Genomic DNA, 24,290 nt, shown 5'->3' with positions numbered 1-24,290 from the left:
CCGAGTTAAATATGTGATTAATTAATTTTTAGTATGATTAAGTATATGCGTGTGTGTTTTTAATGCTGTATTGTTGCTTGCTCAAATGCAGAACCTCAAAACAGACCAACAGTTCCTTGATCTGCCAGTAGATGGGGGTAGAAATCTACCAAAAGGACTAAAGCCGCTCTGCGCTTGTTTCAACACGAGGAAAGAAAGACCTCTGGAGCCAACTCGTTCCTTTTCACGTACAACTCGCTCAGACCTACAAGATAATGATCAATGCAAACCGTGTTGAGTGTTACTGAAGCTGCAGAGGACATCTACAGCCGCTCAAAACTAACTTCTCGGAGATACACAACGTTTAGAACGGTGACAGGATGGAGCACAGTAACAAGGTACAGAGACAGAGTACAGGTAAGACATCTGTGTGTGAGTGTGTGTGCGTGTCTGTGTAAGAGAGAGAGGGAGAGTGAGATGAAGGACAGTGACAGATGAGTGGAGAGGAGCTGTGTGTCCAAGGAGTGGTGAATGATCGATCGCTGTGCCTTGCCCTCCGTGTCACCTCAGGCACCCGTCGACCTTTAGGAAGCGTAGGCGTCGGTAATTACCCGCTTTGCACTCACAAACACATGCACACACACACACACACAAAGGATGCCGATGCTGCTTTGTCCACAAGCTCGAAGGGTGACAGGATGGGAAGTTGTCACTAAGTGGGGGACACAAACACTGATGGGGGTGCAGGTGGAGTTGAACTCTGAGAATAACACTGTCATGGCTGAATGCCACATGGTTGATATTATTGATTGGTGAGTCCAATCAATCACCTGAACAAGTCCAAAACTGTTGTCACACATCACAGTAACACACCACTATTATCACACTCCTCCAGAATCCTGCATTTAATATTTAATCTGAGCTCAGTTTGTCAGAATATTTCTCAGATTTGAGGTTTTTAAGGCCTTGAAACCAGACGGGGAAAAGAAGCCAGTATTTGCAGGAGGATTTTCAGGCACACGTACAGCTGACTTGCAAAGCCATGCAGGAGCACGAACGACCACAACACCTCGAGTTCCCTTACAGAGCAGCCAAGATACCAACAAAGTGAGGGGGAATGAGAGGCAGTTTCTACAGTGGTTACAGAGACTGAACAAGTAGTGTTCAACACACAGGAAGTCATCACAAAAGGAGGAAAAATCTGGTCCGTGGTAAAGGATGGTCACTATTATCCTGCTGTGGTCTTATAATACTCAATTTCAGAGGACCAGACTCAAGACTATCACGACATCTCTGTGACTGTGAGACAGCGGTACATTAAACCAAACACCAACATCTTTCTCATGCATTATACTTCATCTGCTGCTAACTCTTGCAGTAATCAGCGTTCTATAAACTTATGGACCTCTGTATGAGCTTGAAATAGTTGGGCTTAGTGTCTTCAGAAAAAAAGGGATGAAAGTACTCATAAGAATTGATGTACATGAAACATTCATATCACATTTGACTCACCATGCAGATGAGACACTTGTATCTGTCTCCTCTCAGTATCTGCCTCTCCAGCTCTCTGATCCGAGCCTTCAGAGCCTCCATGGTGGTGGCCGTGGACTCCTCCTCTGTTACCCTGAAGAAGAGAGAAACAAAGAAGACACATTGATGGCAATCTGCTTAACAAAATTACAAGACATTCTGAGGGAAATTAGACAAGCTTTATTGGCCACACTACAGTATATCATGACAAACTGTCATCATCAAACATGACGAGGGCTCCTATTTTCTATCAAAGCCAAATGCAGCACCACTTTCTCAACTTTATGTTATTTTTCACTGTACTCTCAACACTCCATTAAAATAAGTTTAGATCTGTGAACACCACTGTGCCCAAGAGATTATAAGTTAATCACCAATCAGATGCAAGCAAGAAAATATGAAGCATATAGATTAATTTAAAAAGACTCAGCAGTCACTATTAAGTAGGAGTGGAAGTGTTGCTTAGCAGATTTTGAAATCTAGCAACGGTTTACCGCCAACACAAAAAAAAACACTTATACCATCTAACATCTAAAAAGAAGTTATTTCATTTTTCATTGCCTTCAATTTTAAAGCAAGTTTTTAAAGTCTGATGCAGCAAGATTTCAATCACAGCAAAGCTACAACTTACAACTTATCTTCAAAATGCTGTAGAACAAACTCTTGGTGGACACTCATCTTTCTACTCATCATCTAAACACTTGAAACCTGTACACTTTTGACATTTCTTGTGGAAAATGACTAAAATGAGTGAAGTTTTTTGGCTTAAGTCATCTGAACACGGACCTTTCTGCAGCACAGACCTGCTTTTGCTACACACACTTGCTACTGAACACTTGCACGTCATTATCTTCGGAATCTTCACAATTTGCTCAAAGATCCCACCTCAGCACATTTTCAACTGCAGCCTGTCTTTAAATAATCCTCCACTCTTTTGTTCATTGTTCAGATTTTCTCTGGATACACTTGAGTTTAGTGACTGTTTTTTTCCTCCCAAACTGTTTATGTTTACTTTCCATCCTCTGAACCTCCTCTTTGGTGTTTCCTTCATCTGGTCCATCCTTCACTGTTTATCTCCCCTCCTCTGTTTTTGTTTCCTCTTCACTTCATGTCCTCTACTTCATCCCTGCTTCCTTCCATCCAGCGTTCTCCCTGCCTTTAAGCAGCCTCTGATTAATGTGCAGCATGATAACAGAAAATGTGCATTTAACACTGTCGGCCAGCATATGAAGCAGCCATAACTAAATCAATACAGCAGTCACACAGACCACAACGCTGCTGCTGCTGATGATTTGGCGCTGCGAGACGAGGCCGTACGAGCCAGCTGGTGTTTATTATGGCCATCCACTTGCAAGAGCAGTGTGTGCATTTGTGTGTGTGTGTGTGTTTAAAAGGAAGTGAGTGTGTGTTTATGGTGATGTGGTCATTTTGCAGCCTGATAGCTAGCTGATCTATGGTATTGATCTGGATGGGGAAGGACAAGCGTAGAGAGGGAAGGATGAGGGCAGGAGAGAGCGATAAGTGGCTGCGTGTGCGTGTGTGAGTGTGTCTCGGGATATGGCTTCATTTGCTGCATCCTCAAACAGCAGAGGCCTCAGGAGGAGAAAACAAGGATGGACTTTCTCCATTTCCTCTTAGGAGCTGGGTGCTGTACTGTATACAGTATGATTGCTTTTGCACCTTACTTCCTTGAAGCTTCTGAGGCTCATTAAAATTAATCTAACATCCAAAATCAATAAAAAACTAATTCAAAACTAAACATTGTAGAGCTCAGCAGAGAGGTCTCATATGTACAGACTGTTTAGTCTACTTTTTTTTTGCAAGAAACTACTGGAGGAGCAACAAAGACTTAGTGAAAACTTAACAGTGGTGCAGGTTTGGTTTTCTGATACTAAATATTTAATCAAGAGTTACTATTTATGAACAGGCCTTAAACTCCTGTGCATTAAAGTCAAAGACCACTGAACTACCAGCATCTAATTCTGCTACCTTCAAACAATCCAAAGGAAAAGTCGCCTCCTCCAGCTCCTCCCCCTCCCTCTGTCTGTTAAGTCCTGGTTGGGACTTCCAGTCTGACTGGCCACTCCATCCCCATAAAGTGCTTTACCCTCTCCTCTTATTACTTCTGAGCTTGTAAAAAGCCATTTAGCCTTGATTGGTCTGTGAGCATATAAAGCAGTGAACAGGTTTGTCCCTAAAAAAAATGCTGGGCTCTTTCTTTTACCAGCTCGAATAAAGACGTCTGTCGCTTGGGAAGGAGAATCCCTCCTGTGTCAAAGTGAGTTTAGGGGAGGAGTCGTGGAAAGCTGTCCTTCAGACACTTCTGTCCCAGAAACATTCCTTCTAATTATCCCATCTTCCTGTACTATGAATATTCATCCAGCAGAGCTAATTTATAGAAAGTTGTTTAATTTCCCAATGCTCTAAAGGGACATTTTAATCTATCTTTATGTGGCTGTGGCTGTTGAAACAGCGTGCAAAGAGGTGGAGGAGGGGACGAAAGATGCAAAGATTTACTGGTGGTAAAAGAGAGAACAGGATGATTTCACAGGGCCAAGGAAAGGAAAGACAACTCTCTAGGGCTAAATCTGACACGCAAGGAGATAAACAGCCTCTCAACAAGCAAGAAGCTCAGGTGAGAATCCTTGAGAGGAAGACGGCATGGTTTTTGTGCATGTGTCAGCTTTTTTCCACTGTAAGGCAGAAAATGACATCACTCTGGGACCTGGGTTAAGAAAACTTGTTATCCTGCTCCAAAAAACATGTCAACAGCTTAATCTGGGTAAGAAAATAAAATACAAGGTGCTCCTGGGTGAGTGTTTGCAGCGTGGGAGGGCTTACATTTTTAACACCGCATAAAACTTACAAAACTCATATTTGATTGCGTTTCTCTTGACTATACTAGAAAAAGAAAAGATTGAGTTAGTGCTTCTAACTAATTGATTCATCACAGGAAACAAACGCTTACAGGAGATGATGCAAAGTGATTAGTTTCCTGTTTTTTAAAAAAAAATGTTAAATCTGACTAATAAATGTGCCTAAAAGTGAAGAAACTGAAAATACTCAGATTAAAACCCTCATGATGTCTTTGTTTCATTTTCATGTTATACATCTTTGTGTTCCCAGCCAAAAATGACCGGTCCATTAGGACTAGGGCTGCACGATTATAGCAATCGCAATCGCAATTGCAATGTCAGCACATGCAATTCAGATTTTTCTCCATGATAACCAAGCAAGTCTGTAGACTCATCATGACACAACTTTTTTTATTAAATCGCAAGCACATTTGCAATCGCAATATTGTCCACCTAATCGCAAATCGCACCTTTTCCCCAAATCGTGCAGCACTAATTAGGACTCATCATGAAAACTGAGAAAATACAAATATTGTAACTTTTCGAATTTGAATGTCTTTCGTTCTCATGGTCTCATGGTCTTTTCTTTTAGAATAAGGTGTATACAAAGGTTAAATTCTTTCCATTCCTCTCGAGGACATGAGGTCTTTTTAAAATAGTGACCAAGAAGCTAAATTTACAGAGAAGTCACGTTTTTTTTTGCAGACTGCACACTCGCAGCTTATTTTTTAACCAATGGAGCAGGTTTACACACTACTCTTTGAAAGGCAAGTTTCTGATTTAGGTTGATTAAAAAAAGGGAAACTCCAGATTTTCACTGGTATGTTCTAAACATCTGTCTGCTGCATGTTTGTGAGTGGTTTTATGTCTGAGGGTTTGTGAGCAAGAAGGGACGAGGCTCTGGCTCGGTGGGTTTTAACTGAAGCTGTGGCCTTGATCTGAAGGTCTGGCATCATAAAACCTGAGGAACTAACGCTGAAATACAACTTCCATTCACACAACTTGTGACTACTCCAACTCAGTTACTGCCCCACAGGGCTTTTTGACTGCTGCAAGCGTGTTTGTGAGTGAAAGAAAGTGAAACTGCTGTGCATTTCTCTCTCCACTCATCCCTATGGTGACTGGTAAGAGCAGGAGAGGCTGACAGAGACAGATAGATGGCCTCACCTCCCCTCTATTTAGCGCTCTGTCCCCTACGTGTGTGGGGCTATTTCTCATTTCATTAGCGTGTGTGTGTCTGTGTGTAGCTGAGGGCCTCCACCATCCATCTCAATCAGACCTGTGTCTTAATCTACTGTCTTCCTACATTTTGGCCTTCCTTGTTCCTCTCTCAACCCGATGAAATTATAAAACAAGTCATGTAAAAGAATATGTTGGCACAATATTCCAGAAAATATTTTATACAGGAGGTAGGGAAGTAAATCTCACATGTATGTGCGGTGAAAATAGCAGCGGTAAATCCCTTTAGAGCGTCGTTCCCAGCTGCACCCTGTTAACTGAGGCCTTAACTACACTGACACACCGTGATAAAACATTTAAGTCACTATTGATTTCCCCTGCCTCAGCCCAATGCATGCCTGTTTCTGTGTGTGTGTGTGTGTGTGTGTATGGGGGGGGTCTCAGGTGGCAAAAGGGAAGGAGAGGACGCTGTTTAGTGCCTGGGAAAAATTGAGACAGAAGACGGGACGAGAAGAGAGATGAGAAAGAGAAAGAACAGAGAACCTGAGAGAGGTAACAAGAGAGACTGGGAAGTGTGTGTGTGTGTGTGTGTGTGTGTGTCTGTAAGTATGTGTGTGCCGAGACGAAGAGGAGGGGGGGAGAAATCTAGCTTCATCACTTCCAAATTGAGGACAGATTCAATTATTTGCAGAAACCACATGGAAATCTCTCCGCATTGTTCCAGCTGGAGCACCAAATTTGGCAGCAATCGCATTGGCGGCATTGGAGGGGCCATTTATCTTGGAAAGGGAAAGAGCGTCTTAGGCATTGTACGTGTATATATCTGTTTGAGTGTGTGTGTGTGTGTGTGTGTGTGAAACAGAGAGAGAGAGAGAGAGAGAGAGAGAGAGCTCATTTATCTTGCAGGGGAATGAGCAAGGGAACGAGGACGCCCCAGGAGGCGACCAGATCATTACCCATCTGGGATCAGAGACACTGAGAGATTTCACTAAAGCTGCCCTGTGCAATGCCACACACACACACAAATACACACACACACACACACACACGTACAATGTATCAATGTAACGAAAGGAGACAAATCTCATTTTCATTTGAGGACGGAGGAGCACAGAAGCTCCACAAATACGTGCATTTATAGCAAGAGGAGAGGAGTGAGGCGGGGAATTGTTGCAGCCAGCTGACTGCTTGTTCCATTGCAATCATTCAGCATCTCGCTGGCTCCCTTTAAATGGATACTTAGATTAAGGCATGTTCTGCTCCAGGTGGCCTCTAACACTTAAGGTGGAGGATCATGTTGCAATACACAGACATCTATATTACAGCCTTTGCAAAGTCATTACTTTAGATTTTCTTCAGGAATTATGAGAATATATGGCGACTCTTGGAAACAGTAGTCTTATTTTCATAGTACAGTCTCACTCACACACACACACACACTAAGGATGAACCAATACTGATCCTGGCATCAGGTATCGGTGGATCGGTACCCCCCAAAGCTGGATCTGTATCGGTGGGAAGGGTCCGATCCATGGTGCTGATCCAGGTAACCAGCCTTCTCCCTTTGATTTGGAATTAGGGATGCACGATATTGGATTTTTGCCGATATCTGGTATGCCGATATATCGAAACCCCTTTTGGCCGATACTGATACTGATACCGATAATCACAAGTTTGTTTTTTTCACTGTAAAGAAAGCTAAGTCTAACCTGTACTGGAACTTATATGTTACTCTTATTGTGACGGTCTTATTTGTTTAAGAAACACACATAAAACAAGACAAAAAACATTTGATTTTACCATAAATAAGAAATGTGTTATTATTTCAAACTCAAGACATTCAGTATTGAAATACAGAAAAACAATTTCTTTAGATCACATGAACTTTAAATGTACAATGCATTTTTAAACATAACTAAGTTGCATTTGATTATTTTAGAGCTACTGTAACAACCTGGTGACAGACACAGAGCTCTGCAGTGCAAATAAATGAAGTGCTACATTTAAAGCTCCTTAAATAAGAGTAACATATAAATTCCAGTACAGGATAGACTTAGCTTTCTTTACAGTGAAAAAAAAACAAAAACTTGTGATTATCGGTATCGACCAAAAGGGGTTTCCATATATCGGCATATCGGATATCGGCAAAAATCCAATATCGTGCATCCCTAAATACAAATTCACAGACTGGTACATTTGGATGTTTTCAACCTCATTTTTTGTCACCTTACTAAGACTTGCATATCATTTGAGACTGTTCAGACAGGAAACTGAAGGACAGTGATTTCACCTCATCTCAATACACTTTCTATTCATCCTGACCTGCAGACTTGACTGTGAGCACCTCATTGTTGCACAATGACAGATGATCTTGAAATGTCCGAAATGAGAAAATACAAAGAGATCACCACACATTTCTTCTGGATATCAACGGGTCTACAGTTGTGAGGCTGCCTTTACAGACAGCTTATGGTAGAGACATGAACATTCAATTAACAGGTGACAGCTCTGGTGGACACTCCTGTAGGCAGCATGCTAGTTCTATGCTCCCCTCAAACCTTGCAACATCTGTGGCATTGTGTCGTGAGATAAAACTGCAATTTTTTAAAGTGTCCTTTTATTGTGGCCAGCCTAAGGCACACCAGTGCAAAAATCCTGCTGTCTAATCAGCATCTTGACATGCCACACCTGTGAGGTGGATGGTTTATCTGGGCAAAGGGAAATGCTCACTAACATAGATTTGGACAAATTTGTGAACAATATTTGAGAGAAATGGTCCTTTAGTGTGAGTTCAACGCATTGAAAATTGAAGAAAAAATAAAAGCATTGCGTTTGTACTTTTGTTCGGTGTAAAATTGGTGTGTCAAGTGTTGGTATATGTTCGTACACACAATAACACACACACCCAGGACTGCACTAAGTGAAACAATGATGATCAACAACTTATTGAGTACACCACATCACTCGGCAAACACTGATACACACACCAGCATCCTGTCTGATCAATACACATCAAGCAGCTCTGCTTATTCACCAGTTATGCCCTCTGCTGATACTTAATATGGGATGTTCATGGAGAGCAGACTGATTCATTTAAATCACAAGAAGCCTTTCCAGTACGATGGAAAACCCAGCCCACTGTGCTCTCTAACAAAAGTTTACCTTACAGAAAAACAACACTAGAAACCAGTTTTATCTTTGATATTTATCCTGAGGAGAGGCCTGAGGTGGGGGAGGCTGAGAAAACATCAGAAGAGTGATGATTGGTTGGAGCTATCCTTAAAGGCGCTGCAGGTGGACAAAAGAAATCACTTAAAGAAATAAAAGCTGAGATGGAGGCAACAAGCAGACTGACCCCAGCTCAATCTGTGTGTGTGTGTGTGTGTGTGTGTGTGTGTGTGTGTGTGTGTGTGTGTGTGTGTGTGTGTGTGTGTGTGTGTGTGTGTGTGCGATGGTGTGGGGCAAAAGGACAGGAGAATATGCCAGACATGCAGAAGCAACCAATCAACCAAATCCCTCTTTCTCTTTCCTGGTTCGCCCACAGACGTTTCTCTCTCTGGCAATGAGCTGACCTCCATTACCCATGCAGGGGACAAGGTGTGTGTGTGTGTGTGTGTGTGTGTGTGTGTGTGTGTGTGTTTGTGTGTGTGTACCATTCTGTGTGAGTGAATGCATGTGCATGTGCATGTGTGTGTGCGTGTGCAAGATTGTTTACTTGTACCAGAATATGGATGAGGAGATGGAAATGAGGGAATTACAGAGTGCTGGCCTTTCTCACACACACACACACACACACACACACACACACACACACACACACACACACACACACACTAATACACACACACACACACACACACACACACACACACACACACACACACACACACACACACACACACACACACACACACACACACACACACACACACACACACACACACAGTGTTTTAATGAATAGTGGGTCTCTATGTATGTTTATGTCTGTGTGTGTGTTTGGAGCCCAGCTTGTTGAGGAGACTTTTTGTTCTGGTCACACTCAGGTCTGAGTGGCATCATTTGCAGAAAAAAACATTTTAAGACGTTATATTTCAACTTCCTGAAACATCGCTGTCACCCACAGCACATCGTTCTGTTAGTGTAACACTAAATATGGATTAACGTGTGTAATTGACAATTATATTGATTATATTGATAATTGTTGCTAAGCACCACCCCGTTGTGGCAGCCTGGTACAGCAGCTCTCTCTTCGTTGTCCTTTTTTGTTATTTTTGGTCTCTTTCTTTGTCATCTTTTTATTTGGAGTGGATCATTACTTTATATGGCTCATTTGTTGGACACCAAACTGTTTTTGTCTTCAGTGATATTTTTATATTTTTTGCTCCTGTGTTTGCCTGGAGGTCCTACATGTAACCATGGCTGCGTTGTTTACATGTAAAATCAGCTGTTAGCAGCCTTTAGCATGTCAATGCTATCTGGTGCAAGGCCAGATGTTTTCCCACAAGGTGAGGAAAAGGAGGTGAGGATGACGTGCTGGTTCTCAGGCATGAGCTAAGAAGTGACGTCAGTGACCTGTCCTTCCATCCCTCGTTACTGGGAACGTAAGATCTATCTCCAATAAGATGGACACGCTAGCTGTGCTAACCCAGCAACAGAGGGTATACCAGAAGGCAGAGTAGCATCATGCTACTCACAGACAGAGCTAAAGGAGCTTAAACCAGACACCAGCGCCACACTGAAAGAGCTTCACCTGCTGTGAGCAGACAGGATCCAGGAGACAGAGACTGAACAGACTGCTGAAGAAGCTCAGTCCTGGACCCTGTGGAGGTGGAGGCTGGCTGAACTGGAGAATGATGGACAAGCTGTCATCATCTATTTTCTTATGGACCTTTTTGCACTTTCTATACACTTTCTTACTTTTGTTTTCTTGATTGCTGCTGTAACTTCTCCTCAATTTCCCCTCAGGGATAGACAGAGGTTTTTTTTTTGCCACTACCAATATGGCCGCCATAGCCGATGTGCTTCATTTACTGTTTTAGAGACAGACGGGTGACGTCAGGGAGACTACGTCCATGTTTTATACAGTCTATGGGTCTGACACGTTTATTATATAGAAGCTAGACAAAATGCATCATTTATGAATCTCTCCAGGCCGACTGCGCCACAAGTAAGAAAACTTGTCTCTTAGTAGAGAGTGTGTCTGGGTGATTCTGTGTACTCTATTTTACCTTTTGGAACTAAATCTGGAATTTGAAGTGTGTTTTGTGTGTGTGTGTGAGTGTGTGTGAGTCTGCAGGTTGTACATAAAAATAACTGCCACTTACTTTTCAATCTCACTGTTTTTACAGGTGCGTGGGACACAGGAGGAAGAGCAGGAGGATGAAGGAGTGCTGGAGTCTGTTTTGCTGCTCTCCCCATTGCTCGTTGAAGGCATCTCTGTAAACACATAAAGAGAATGTTAACACTTTAATACATATTTACAAAATAAATGTAAAAAAAAAAAGTCAGGAGAACTTATGGTTAAGGATTCTTGGAAAACTCTTCTTAAACAATATTTTTAAAGATTCCAGTGTTCATGACTGAAATAACAGGTCAAACATTTTTACAACAAAGATCTGCTCTGGAACTTCAGGTAATTTGCCAAACTCACCGTCACTGGCCCATTTTGAGAACTCAGGCGTTATTCTGTTGGAAGGCATCCCACCGCTGCAACACAGACACACAAAGTTGGTTTAAAGTGGAGCCATTTTACATTTTGCAAACAGTAAGAGCTCCGTTGACTCTCTGTGACAGGAAAAGTTTCATACTTGAGCACAGCTCCTCGTAGCGCCTCCCTCTCTCGGGCCTCTCCTTGGTCTTCCCCGGCCCCGGAGCAGGGGATGATGTCGGCCTCGGTGTACTGGGCCTTGCCGTATTCCAAAGTGTCGTCTCCGTCCACGTCGAGGTCAGCGTCACTGTCGGCTGCGCTCTCTTTGATGCTACACGTGGCAAAACCTGTTCCTGTGGCACAAAGGTAAATGATAAAGTTTAATTTTAGATTGACTGCAAAGATTTTCTACTTCCCTGCATAATAAGTAGTTGATAACAACATGTTTTTGGTTGGCACAGCAAAATATAAACACTGGAGTTGTTTTTAACCCCAGTGACGATGAAGAGTTTGCAGAAAGAGAGTGTGAGTTGGTCAGAGAGACAGCGTTTAGACATGGGTGAACTGATGCAGGCTGACACTTCACCCATCAATCTTTGAGAGAGCAGGAGTGTGTGTGTATGTGTGAGTGTGTGTGAGTGGCACTTCTATAAACCCAGTGATGAACGCTCAGACAAACCCTCACCGCTGCCTGACTGCTCCCTTCAGCTCCACTTAGCCAGCGAGCCAGCTGTGTGTGTGTGTCCGTCACTTAGAGGCGTCTCCTCAGTGTTTGTTTCACACTGTCTGTCCCTCTGTCACTTAGGCCCTGTCTCTCCAACCCCTTCAAGGTGTGTGTGTGAGCACAAGTGTGTGAGTCTGTCTACCTGTCACTTACACCATGTCTATCTACCGTGTGAAGGTGGCTGAGGTGTGTATGTGTGAGGACTGCAGGTGTGTTGAAGTGTGTATGTCACTTACAACCTCAGTATTGGAGCACTTGAGGCTACATGGGTGTGTGTGTTTGTGCACTTGTGTTTCACTTAAGATTGGGCTCTGAAGGTGTCTCTGTGTGTGTGTCTACCTGTGACAGGCCTGACAGCCATCTTATTTACACCTATCCCAATCCCTACAAGCTCCCAGCTGGACTACTGTGCCTGTGTGTGTGCAGCAAGAGTGTGTTTGTGTGAGTGTGTGTGCACGTGTGGGTGGAGGACCAGATACAAGCTAGACAGAGCTGACAGCCATCTTATTTAACCCTGTCCCAGTGTGTGTGTGTGAGTCTGGATACTTGACTTCCTCTCACAGTTGGGCTCAGTGCACTACAGTATCTCTCAGCTCTGTTCTGCCGTGTCTTTGTCAAAGTGAAAATCGCCCGTTTGGGCTCGTCATCGAGGGTCTGCTGGGATTTAGACATCTGCTGCCATTTCTCCCCCGAACTAATTCTGTAATTTATTTCACTATAACTTCAGGAAAAAAATTAAAAACGAGGAGGGAGGAGGACTGTGAGTGTGGGGCGATAAAACGCACCACCAATGCGAAGTCATTTTACAACAGGCCCATGGTTTTTAGTGATCAAATAAAAAGGACCTTTTAACTTTTATTTGGTCTCAGCAGCAGAAGGGAACATATGGGAACAATGGCTGTGCGGTATAAATCTAGCATAGTGCTGGCTACTGAGGCTACAGTTAGTCAGGATTTGGCAGAGGGTGAGTAGAGTGGAGCGACATGGTGAAACGTTTCAACAACATGTGTGCATTCTTAACAACAAGATCTCTAAATTAGCAGAAAGTCTAGTGTTTTATCCTCCCTGATTTAACATTGAATATCTTGTTAGCTGTCTGCTAAATCTGTGGGTGTATTTCAGACTCGCAACTGTCAACAGCCTCTGCTCTGCTACCAGTTTTGCCTGCTGGCCATTTCAAGTAGTGCAGCCCTTAGATCCCAAAACATTTCTTTGACTTCTTCTGTTTGGTTTGGCAACTGTTCATGCATTTTTGGTCAGCTAATTCAGGTTTTTGAAAAGTGTTTGGGGGAGTTCTGGTGGCTCAGTGGGTCAACTAGATGACAGCTAAACAGAAAGCTTTGACCCCAAACTGCTTGTTTATGTAAGAGAGCTTAAGTGTACATTACAATTAGCTAGACTATACTCCAAAAAATGGATCTAAAGTAGCCAAAAAAATAAAAAACCATACTTTTTTTTAGTTTGAAGGATGAAGATGGTTCATGGACAAGCTGAATACGTTAAACTTTTAATCAAACATAACACAGACAAAATGGTGAAGATAAGATTGGTGGTTGGCCTCCTGGCAATCAGCTATGACAAGCCTGCCTGTCAATTCAGTTGCAAATATGATAGTGATGAAATCTACAGTTTATGGTAACACGTCATAAAAAGGTCCATGCATGTGTAATGTGTCGGGGTAAAGAAATGAGCAGTTCAGCCTATTTCTGAGGTGACAACAAACATGTTTGATTCTGTCTCCAAAGGTTGGAATTTCAAAGTTGGAGGCGGGAACTGGCCTCCTTGACCCTAGTGGGTATAAGAGAGCCTGCAGGCTGTGGTTTGATGCTTTGCATCATATTTTTCAACACTGGATAATATGGCTTGGGTTCAACAAAACAACCAGAGATATGTGGAAACAGAAGTAGAGAGCCAATGGTCCCTTAAAGCAGCTGCACTGAAGCTGCACTTTCAGTTACAGTTTTAATGTTCAAAATCTCTGTGTGTGTGTTAATTTCTACCTAAAGTTTTTTTTTCCTTTTAGAACCATATCAAAAAACATCATCAAAGTCTGAAAATTGAATCCTTAAGATGTTTCTTCTTTGTCTTCCTCAAGCTTTATGCACCAAATTTAGATCTCTCTCACAGGGAGGTGATTAAATGTTTTAAGTGTGGTCGAGTATGAATGCGAATTAGCATTAGAATGACCCTTTTTAAAGATGAAACGATGCTGTATTTTAATAATTTAACATGTGTTTAACTATTCCACATGGCCTAATTTGTGCCTGTTCACAGTCTTCATGCCTTAGGTGTGTTAACTGTGAGTGTACGTGTGACCTGTTTGCACTGTGTGTGTGTGTGTTTCCCTGTGCTCCTATCTGTCCCTCTAAGCAGTGTTGGCAGGCCAATCTAATCTGGCGAGGGAAAGGTCAGCCCCACTCTAACTGCCTTTCACTCACATTATGCACCGGTGCCCCCTCCTTTTCCTCCATTCTACACCTCTCTTCCTCCTTTCTTCACCTTTTTCATGTCATCTCCCTTTTTTTCCTGCTCTCATTCCTCCACATTTCTTCAACTTGTCCTTTTTACTCTTCCTGACCCCTTTACTTCTTTCCATTTCTTCTTCTACCTTTCTCTTTTTAGCGGTAGTCCTCCTAGATGAACCGTTTCCCCTCCTCTTTGCCTGACAGGCGTGATCAATAAACACGTGTGCTGACGTTTACAGGACCATGCTGGTCTGTCTCATTATCATAACCATCTCCTGAATATCGTTGACTTTACATACTAACTACACATTTTATCCTGAGAGTTACACGCTTCATGGCAGCAACACAGGAGACACTCTATCTACATACATGTCACCAAGACGACACCACGGATACAGATCCATAAAGGCAGGCCGGATCAAAGGACTCATCAGGCCTAGCGACAGCCGGATCAACCAATCGACCCACCTGGGCGACATCCTGTTACCATAGCAATTATCGGACCCCTCTGAGAGGCAGAGGGGGGGTGTCAAAGGTCATCGCACTATCTTTCTGCCATTTACAGGTCAGAGAGTTTGGAAGAGCGATGGGGAGAGGGACACAGACACAAAGACATGAGACAGTTGTCTTTGAAGTCCATTTACAAAGCACAGATTTCTCCTCTTCTCAATCCCTCTGGGCCATCTCCACCTGCAGTAATCCCTCTCTACTCCTCCTCAGCCTCTCAGGACAGCCGGATATCAAACCTCAGGATCTCTCAGTCTGCCTGCCTCTCTGTCTGTCTCTCCATCTGTGTGTGGCTGAACACAACAACTGCTGTGCTCTAAACCTAGAGATGAGATCACCACTTACACTTGAGAAACAAAGAAACCATGAAGTTAAAGGACAGACCAAAACTAAACTTGATGTGTTACAGATGTATTTATGATAAAACATTACTTTTCAATACCAAGTTATTTTTTTTCCCTTTTGTTCTGTTTTTTTCTTTTTTGTGTACACTTAGGGTCTTGGTTATCTGTGGTGTCTGTGGTGTAACACACTCCTCTGTTGAATCATTGTCCCAATTACTCACAACCAATGACGGCTCACAGCAAAACGACCACATTTAAACATGTCTGTTCACCCTCCTCTATGTCTTGTACACTTCCTATGCAGCCACAGTAAGCTGCTTAGCTAACTCAAGGAACATTTTAAAGAGCAGAAATCTATTTCAATTGGGGAATAATTGGTCAAAATCTCTTAAGACAGTGTTCCTGACTGAAACAGGGATGTAAAATGTAAAACTACAATTTAAAGTTTGGCTGTAATGTCCAATAGAGACCAGTCATCGTTGTAGTGTTGTTTAAAAGTGCGTTTGCTCAACGCTTATCGATGAAAGCTATACCTGTTTTATAAAATTTTGGGCTTACTTTATCAATGGAAACAGAAATAAAATTAGTCAAAAGGCTTTTTGTAATAAATCAAAAGCCAAGTCTTGGTTGTAAATAATAAATTTGGTCAAACAAACACAGCTGATATTCCAGAAATCAGATCTCCTAAGTCAGAATTTGATGTTGTTTTGCAGCTGGTTTTCATTATTTAAAATTCTTTATTTCAAAACACAAAGTAATCAGCATATTAATAGCTCAAGAAGATTATCCTCAGTGCAGCCCAGGGATGACAAGGTTGGATAAAACTTGAGTGGGCAGAATAAAATGTACTGATGGAAGTCTTAAACTAAGCTCAGGTCTATTTCTGTAAAGATGCTGAAATATATCACCTATGATCTAACTGAACTGTAAATATTCATGAAAAGGACCACTCCATTTGTCAAGTTCAGCTGGGAGTCAAGTGAAACGTTACGAGGCTTAATAATGTATCCTGCAAAGTCTGACAGTTAACTGTGGCTGCTCTCATAAGACAGACAGACAGATGGAACCACAGACAGACAAACAGTCCAGGCTACAGATATAGAAAGCTCTGTCTGTGTTGCAGCTCCTTTCAACCTGGCTAAGCTGGTGTGAGTCACAGGGAAGTCTTCCTTCACACAGAGTTGAATCATAAACTGATCTTGTTCGATTTTCCCTCCCTCCCTCTCGGCTCCCCCTTTAAAGGATCCGCTCCCTCTGCCTTTCTTCTCCCCACTCTCACAGAGGAGGTAAGGATGGTAGCACTTCACAGAGGGACGGTCCTTCTCTTCATGCGGCCAGCTGAGGAGACCCCCCCCCTCACATCACCTTTCTATCCGTTTAGCCGTCTGAGCAGCTCTTGAGAGCCTGCAGGATTCAGCGGAGGCTGTTAGAAGCACTGAGGAGCTTTCAAGACAAAATCCACCTTCTGAGCCTTTTGCAGCGTGTGTATGTGTGTGTTTCAAGTCTCCCTCCTCAGGCCACCTCAGTTATCTATGTCACATCACAAGGTGCCCTATTAGAGCGCGGCAGAAGGGTCCTGTGTCTGCCCGTTTAACATAGAGAAAGAGAGAAGGCAGCGTTGGCTGGGAAGATGGATGGATGATGGTGAAGCCGCCTCCCACCCCTCGAGCTGCTCGTTGGCGTGGTTTAGCTGAGATTTCAACATTGATCTGTCCTGTCTCGTCTCTCTCTGGCTTGCAGGGAGGGAGGCAGGTGAGGCTCAGCATGTGTGTGTTTAACAACAGATCGAACAGTGGGAGACAAAGGTGGGCAGGAAGGGACAGACGCATGAAAGCACCGGCTGAGTGTTTAAAGAGGCTCTTGGAGATGACGACAACTTTTTACCTCCACCTGAGCACCACTCCATGGTGAGCCTTTTGTGTCTTTCTCTCCGATTTACAACCAACACCTGAGGCCATGGTGTTTATTATTTGTTTTTTATTTGATTATTTGAGTTGCCTGACTGCAACTCAAATAATCAAAGTGTACATCTTCAAATGATGTCAAGGTAAACGCCTTAACCCAAAGCACGTGATTAGAGCTGAAACGATTCCTCGAATGATTCGAGGTACTCGATTACAAAAAACACTCTAGTAATTTTCTCCGCCTCGAGGAATCGTTTAATTTTAAAAAAGATCAAAGAGTGGTATTTCAAATAGAGCTGAGGACATATTAAGAGTTTTCAGACCCCTCAAGCTACCTCTTATACAAAATAGCAACTAGCAACAAATCTAGCTTATTTTCTGGAGTTTGGAGACTAATGGGTCATTCTACGAAACGGGTGCCATTTGGGTCCGCAATGTTTGATGAGATGTCCAAGGCACAAAAAATGTGTCAAAGTGTGTTTACAAATTTTGGAGCTACCAAAGTAAGTGCTCTTATTGACATGCTGTATCAGAAAATTCTATTTCTTAAAGAGAAAAAAAATTCATTTGAACAATAACTGCTCTTTAACTAAATAAAAATGTATTTTATCCGATTACTCGATTAATCGATGGGATTTTCAGTAGAATACTCGAATACTAAAATATTCAATAGCTGCAGCCCTACACGTGATGTGCTTTTAGAAAACAAAGTTCTGGGGAATATTTATTTTAGTTAAGTAAGCAAAAAAGTTGGAAAGACATTTGTTGGCAATAAAATGTCAAAATGCAGCTCCATTTACACAAACTTTAAAAGCTGCTTTCAGTGACTTCTCGCTGAGCTGAATCATTGAACTAATGTCTCATATAATGTTAACCTTGTGCTCAATCAAGTAAAAGTTGCTAAAAGTATGTAAACTTTGGTTTGCCGTGTTTTGCCCTCTGAGTAAGACAAGATTGAACAGAATTTTCAGAAAGAGACTTCCAACATACACTTAATTAGCAGTTACTTAATGAATTTTGATGAAGTCTAATTTAATTTCCTTTCAATAACTGAAGGCTGAGATGAAAAAGGTCAGGACATCAGATTGGGGTTGTGATATTTTGTTCTGACTCCTGGGAACATCTAAATTTGTTTCACTCCAAAAAAAAATGATGACAGAAGTTGGTTAAATGTGATGATGTTCAATAATGAAGATCAGAAAGCAGACAGAGCTGAGCCGGAAAACCGCACGAGCGCCATGTCACAGAGCTGCTGAGCTCCCCAGTGACCGGCTCTCCCAGCCACCTCTGTAATTGCATTTCTGGGCACGGGTACACACATGTACACACACACACACAGTACAAACACACATAGTGGTGACCAGTGGGTCAATTGCCCAGCTAAATGTGTTTTCCCTCTCTTTGCTAAGAGGGCTGTTCAGAGCCAGGCTGTGCTGGGCTGACCTCAGACCAATGGCACCATCACAGCTCTCTGGTCTCATTCAGCACTTCTCTCACTGGAATAAGAATGACCAAACTGGGCGGAAACAGAGGAAATGATGGATTCAGAGAAGAGAGAAAGAGGGAGACGGACAGACTGAGAAAAAGAGAAGATAAAAGCAAACTGCTAAATCTGCAGACACCTCAGCAGATCTATCACAGGTCAATCAGTCATGCAGTAAGAAGATGACTGATCACCTGCATTGTTACAACAAACTGTAATACACCAGCTTGGTGTTGTAAAAGCAACGTTTGTGTCAGTTTACCTCTGAAGCCTCCTTCGAGCAGGGCCGTGGCTCTGATCCTCTTCTGCCCCGCCCACTCGTACTCCTCAAAGCCCCGCCCGTTCTCTCCATCCATGTCTGCGGAGTCATCGTCCAGCGCACCCTCACGCTGACACACAAAGACAAGCATTGTACTAAATAACTGAAGGAAACATGACAGAGCTCTTTAGGCTTATTTTTTTATTTGTCATTTTAACAATTTCGATTTTTTTTAAATCATTTTTAAAGAGTGGTGTGAAGTTGGACAGCACGCTTTATCTGAAACATGCCATGAGCAGCTGAGACAGTTCCACTAATGAAGATCAGAAGTTTCTAAAGCAGAAAGAAGGGAAAACACATTGGTTTCCAAATCCAATCAAAAGTTTAAGGTTTGCCAAAACTGCACTTGACAACAAAAAGAAGGGCTGCTTCAGGGGACCCAAGATGGTAATGACTGTGGGCAACAAGCTGTGTACCTCTCTACTCCTCCTTACTATTTCATAAGTAAATAATTAAAGAGGGAGTATTATGCTTCCTCACAGTGTAAACACAAGGAGCCTTAAAGACACAGCAGCTAAAATAAAGTGTTGCAAAGCAGCTGAAATAAGGGTTTTCTAAAACTCAGTGTGGGAAAAAAATTACTTTTTTTTAATTGTTTCTCTTACCCCCTTAATAAACAATATAAAGACTAATAAAAGCACAATAGCCCCTTTTGAAGAATGTTCTGTGCTGCCTCTTGTTAATTGGTTTTACTTGTTGGTTTAAATTGGTGAGTGTCAAACATGCATATCATTGAATTGAATTTACACTGTACTTCTTAGTGCACTGATTGACTGGTGATCCAAAATGCCTTTTTAGAAACCAGAGGGTGACATGACCAAAACTGCATCCGTGTTTGGATGGAGCAGTCATGTTAAGTGGATCAGTTTTATTGCACAGCTCACATGGCATGGTACAGCACTGAAACCTCTAGAGCATGCTATCAGGAAAATTATAGCTGTGTTTGTATAAAACACTAAGGGTTAGTGAGAGCAAATACAGGAGGAGTGGTGATGATTGGTTGTTTAAGTCTACACTAGGAAAATGACTGGACTAGTGAAGGACTAGTGACAGGACAGGAAAGAACCGGTGACTAGAGAGAAAGAGAGTGAGAGGAGAACTGAACCGTTTTCTTGTGTTGGCTACATCTACAGCCAAACTGGCCCTCATCCACAGATATTATGCTCCCACAGGAGCAGCATGCCAATGAATTAGATGCAACCATTTCATATGGGATAAACTGCAGGTATTAGCCTTCTTTTTCATGATTTATTAAAAGGGTAATTAACTATGTCTTGTTTCATAATGAGTTAACTTCCTGGACAGGTTTTTCCCATATGATATGAGCACAGTGTTAAATATCCAGAGAAACTACAGTCACTATTTGTCTCTGCTCTAATCAGGTCTAATCGGACAGTGTCTACAGGAAGAGAAGGGTTGACACGCTGTCCGGCTGAAGGTAGGCGGGGCTTCAGGGCCAGTATTGTACTACCTGGATCAGGCATTGTTCCACATGTCTACTCATCTCCTCCTCGCTCCCAGCCAATGGGGTGCTGCACAGAGGACATACCTGGCCCCCATCCTCAGGCTTCCTCCTCTTCATCTTCCCTATACGTGCTGCAGACAGAGAAAGACAGATTTTTGATCTCAGGGTCATTAAAGTTGGGACATAAACGTCCAGGTTTCATGAGACAGGTATAAATAAAAAGGCAAATGTGTGACAGAGAAACAACAAGAGCCTGATGTGACAATCTCCTTCCTATCCTCCACATCCATGCAGTACCTCTCTGTTTTTCCTCCCTTTCTTCCCCTGCCCTCCTGTCACAGCCTCCACCCTCCACATACACATTTAATTAGAAATTTAACAGAGCAGAACAGCCGTCACTGCGCCCCGAGTCTCTGTCGTTTTTTCTTAACTGCAAATGGCGCGCAGGGACATTAATTTTTAGCTGGCTGGGAAAGCAGAGGAGGCCAAGAGGGAACATGCTGAGGGATGGAGGGTGAGTAGGGGAGGGAGGAGGACATGAGGGAGTAAGGCCAGGGGATAAAGATGGAGGGAGTGAGGCCTGGCGTGTTAAAGTCTGCCTCCTCCTCCTCCCTTTTGCCCATTTTCCCCTGACACTAATCGAGGGGAGCATTGTTAAATAGAGAAGGGAAGGGGCTGCTAATTAGGTCCGGCAGGGATCTCTGCCCCCCCATCAGCCGTTATGCCCCACATGAGAATGATTCCTGGTTCCACATGAGGGCAGAAAGAAATTAATGGAGGGTGAACCTTAAACTAAGTCCTCATTGGCTCCAACTGTGGAAACCTCAGTCTAAAAAACGTCTTTTCATGAAAAAGGGACAACAGGAGGAGTCAAATATTGTCGTTACAGTTTACATCTATTGAGTAAAACAAATATAAAAAGTTGGGGGCTGTGGTTGAATAGATTTTTGAAATGTATGCAAAAAGATGGATCTGATTTTTGTGTTGAAACAGACAGTGACGTAACTCCGATGTAACACACCACAAGACGATATCAGTTTATACTGTGGCCTCATGAAACATAAACCTCATCCTGCAGCTCTTTTTAGACTCAGATCAGAGAGGAAATGCAGATGGCTAATAATAATGTTGAAATTAAAGAACACCATTGAGTCACATTTAGGTACCTGTTTCTGGAACCAAAATAAAAGGAGGGATAAAAGTATACTATGGCCAACAGTGTATTTTTTTTCTCTAATGGTTCTCAACCAAAGAAAAAAGATATCCCATTTCAACAAACAGAATCGGGAAATTAAAAATCTTTGTATTATTACTTAGCTTTTTTTAATCATTAGGTTGACAAAATGAGTCCGAGAAACCAAAAATGGCTGTTTATGGTGTTTAATATATTTCTAGTTTCAAATGAGTCCCTTGTAGTACTTGTCCACAAGATGCATACATTTGAAATTCACAGACTGTTAGTTTAAAAAACCCAATAAAAAACAAGGGAAAGTTTTCTTTCTCAACTAGTAAAACAACATAATCCCTGGTGTAGCTGCTTGTCCTTAAGTTAAAAGTATTACTTCCTTATTGCGCAGTCTTTTGTAATTAAGTACACTTTTCTTCACAGTTTATGCTTGTATTATCCCTTTTAATAAACTGAATGTACTCCATTAATATCTGATTATAACTTTGGATTAAAACTCCTTAAAAGTGACAATTTGCTACATAAAATATCACATCTTCTCAACACTGTCACATAGAAGTGGTTTTAGAGACAGAACAGGAGCAGATACTGGTATTAGTAAAGGGATAATCTTTAAATCATTCATATTCAGTTGCAACAACAAGCAATCAATGAATGAACATAATGAAGTCTCACTCAGCTGATGAGACGTTCTTTATACATACCATTCAATCTTGTTTGCCTGTTAGCTCGAACCCGTAAAAATGTCTGCAAGCAGAGGAGAAAGAAGAGGGTGGAAATATAGATTAGACAATAAATAAACGTAACATAATGTCTACAAGTACAAATATAACTTTTCAGAGTGAGATTGCTTTGGATGCTGCAGAGACTGTGCACAGTAAACAAACCTACATCTCTGTTGTTTTCCACATCCTCCATGACTCTCAGCTTCTCTCACAGCTTTTTAAACAGCCGCTAAAACTCACAGCTACAAACTACAGGTCTGTGTCTCCAGATACTAAACATCACTGCGAAATGAAGCTGCTCTGTGTTATTCAACACGGATGGAAAAGGATTGAAAGTGGCGCCTATATCGGTGAATACCGCTCATGTTCGACGCCATGATGGCTTGTTTTGGTCATGTGACGCTCTGGAGACGGAAGTGAGGAAACGTCACATGTTGTTCAGAAGTTAAACCGCTAGGGGGAAGCATGGCGTTTTATTAAACAGGTTCATTTTAATTAATGACATGTAGGGTTGATTCTCTCTCTCTGTAAATGTATCTAAAACGTGTATAAAATATCTATCTTTGTTTCCGTTTAGCAGCATCAATATTTTTGACATCTTATTTTACATTCTATCAACTTATTCTGTGATAGTTCTTGGTTTGTATTTGTTTCATGGCCTTTTTAAAACGTTGTAACCAACCTACCTACCTATTTTAAAAGTACAGTAGATTTTAAACATATTTTCAGCCAGACTAGATTATATGTGTCAACATTTTAACAACAGAAAATATTATTTTAGAATTAAAAATCATTCAGACAAAATCCCAATTGGTACAATGCACATAAAAAGGCTACATGAGCAGAAAAAAGCATGTAATTTTTAAATCCATGAGATGCCGTGAAGTGGCTTTTGCAACACATATCTTGTTTTTGTATTAAATAAAAAATAAGTATGGGTTCCTAAATTCTAAAAACTCAACTATTCACAAGAAAACATATTTGGTGTTAACTTTTAATTAAAAGGAGATGAAAGCTAAAAACTAAAATGTTGAAACACAAATATGGATTCATCCATATTCCAGTCTTAAAGCCTCAGTGGATTTTTCTTAATATCAACTCTTTCTTATTTCAAACCTAAAAAATCACATTACAGGAAAAAAAAGTTTTCTCTTCCTCTACAAAAAAAAAACAGCTAAAAACAACATTAATGTTACTAAGTTTTATTCAAAGATAGCACTTTTTACGTAGTATATAAATATACAGTAGTAAGATATTCTTTTGCACTAGTCAAGAAATTCAGTTATATCATCCATTTATAAAAGTGAATATTGGAAGGGGGTCTTTTGTGGTTCAGGAGGCCTGAGCTGAGCTCCCTGTATCATTAAGAATAATAGTCTTATCATTGAAGGTGTAGCATTGAGAAATAAATTAAATGAGGTCACATTTCTTTGTCCTCCCCTTCTTTGTCACTTGCAGAATGAGCCTCCAGAGATTCAAACCCAGGGGCCTGTAAGTCTTTAACTATGTGCTGACTAAAGCATCCTGACTCTCAGTTATGGATGCCCTCACATTGACACAGCAACGGTGAGTAGGCAGCAGCTGAGCCTGTCGTCCATCAGCCAGCAAGAAGCCCCTCTGTTTCTAGCTGTTACCCACCCACTCTCTTGAGTTATAGACCCACATCCCCTGGACCACAGCATCATTATGATACACTCACTGAATGTCTGCAGATTGGTTGGGCTTTTAGAAGAGAGGAGGATGAGAAGTAACTGAGATGGACTGACAGGCAGAGAGAAGGTGGCAAAGTCTGCCATTACGCTTCATTTTCAGGGTGGTAAAAAGAGTCACCATTGACTTAATCATTTGTATAATATAAGGTGGTTTCAGCAGTTTCACCTAATGAGAAAATCTACTTTATCGCTATAAGGTCTTTATGAGCTGTGTCATCCTGAACGTATGGATGTAACGTCTGTGAAGACTTAATAGTTCTTATTTT

The 24,290-nt window shown here is 41.8% G+C and overlaps 1 protein-coding gene across 5 annotated transcripts in view; it reads right to left on the bottom strand.

Moving 5' to 3' along the window:
* The window catches only part of LOC141804248 (E3 ubiquitin-protein ligase RNF220-like), a 29,028-nt gene extending 6,296 nt beyond the window's left edge, over positions 1-22,732 (bottom strand). The window contains exons 1-8 of one of the 5 annotated variants that reach the window (XM_074688588.1): positions 22,475-22,732; positions 22,292-22,334; positions 20,486-20,532; positions 18,880-19,006; positions 11,351-11,543; positions 11,194-11,249; positions 10,868-10,979; positions 1,492-1,603 (exon numbers count right to left, since the gene is read on the bottom strand). In XM_074688588.1, coding sequence (XP_074544689.1) covers positions 1,492-1,603; positions 10,868-10,979; positions 11,194-11,249; positions 11,351-11,543; positions 18,880-19,006; positions 20,486-20,518 — 633 coding nt within the window. In that variant the 5' untranslated portion in view covers positions 20,519-20,532; positions 22,292-22,334; positions 22,475-22,732. Of the gene's footprint in view, positions 1-1,491; positions 1,604-10,867; positions 10,980-11,193; positions 11,250-11,350; positions 11,544-18,879; positions 19,007-20,407; positions 20,533-22,291; positions 22,335-22,474 lie in introns of all 5 variants that reach the window. The other 4 variants (XM_074688587.1, XM_074688584.1, XM_074688586.1 and 1 more) reach the window with 4 other exon arrangements.
* Between the last annotated feature and the right edge of the window lie 1,558 nt (positions 22,733-24,290).

The sequence above is a fragment of the Halichoeres trimaculatus genome, unplaced genomic scaffold (genome assembly GCF_033239565.1).
Source record: "Halichoeres trimaculatus isolate MK-OKI-2021-1 unplaced genomic scaffold, fHalTri1.1 fHalTri1_scaffold_15, whole genome shotgun sequence".
Classification (NCBI taxonomy): Eukaryota; Metazoa; Chordata; class Actinopteri; order Labriformes; family Labridae; genus Halichoeres; species Halichoeres trimaculatus.
The sequence above is the reverse complement of the archived record's forward strand: the minus strand, read 5'-3'. Positions and strand labels throughout refer to the sequence as shown.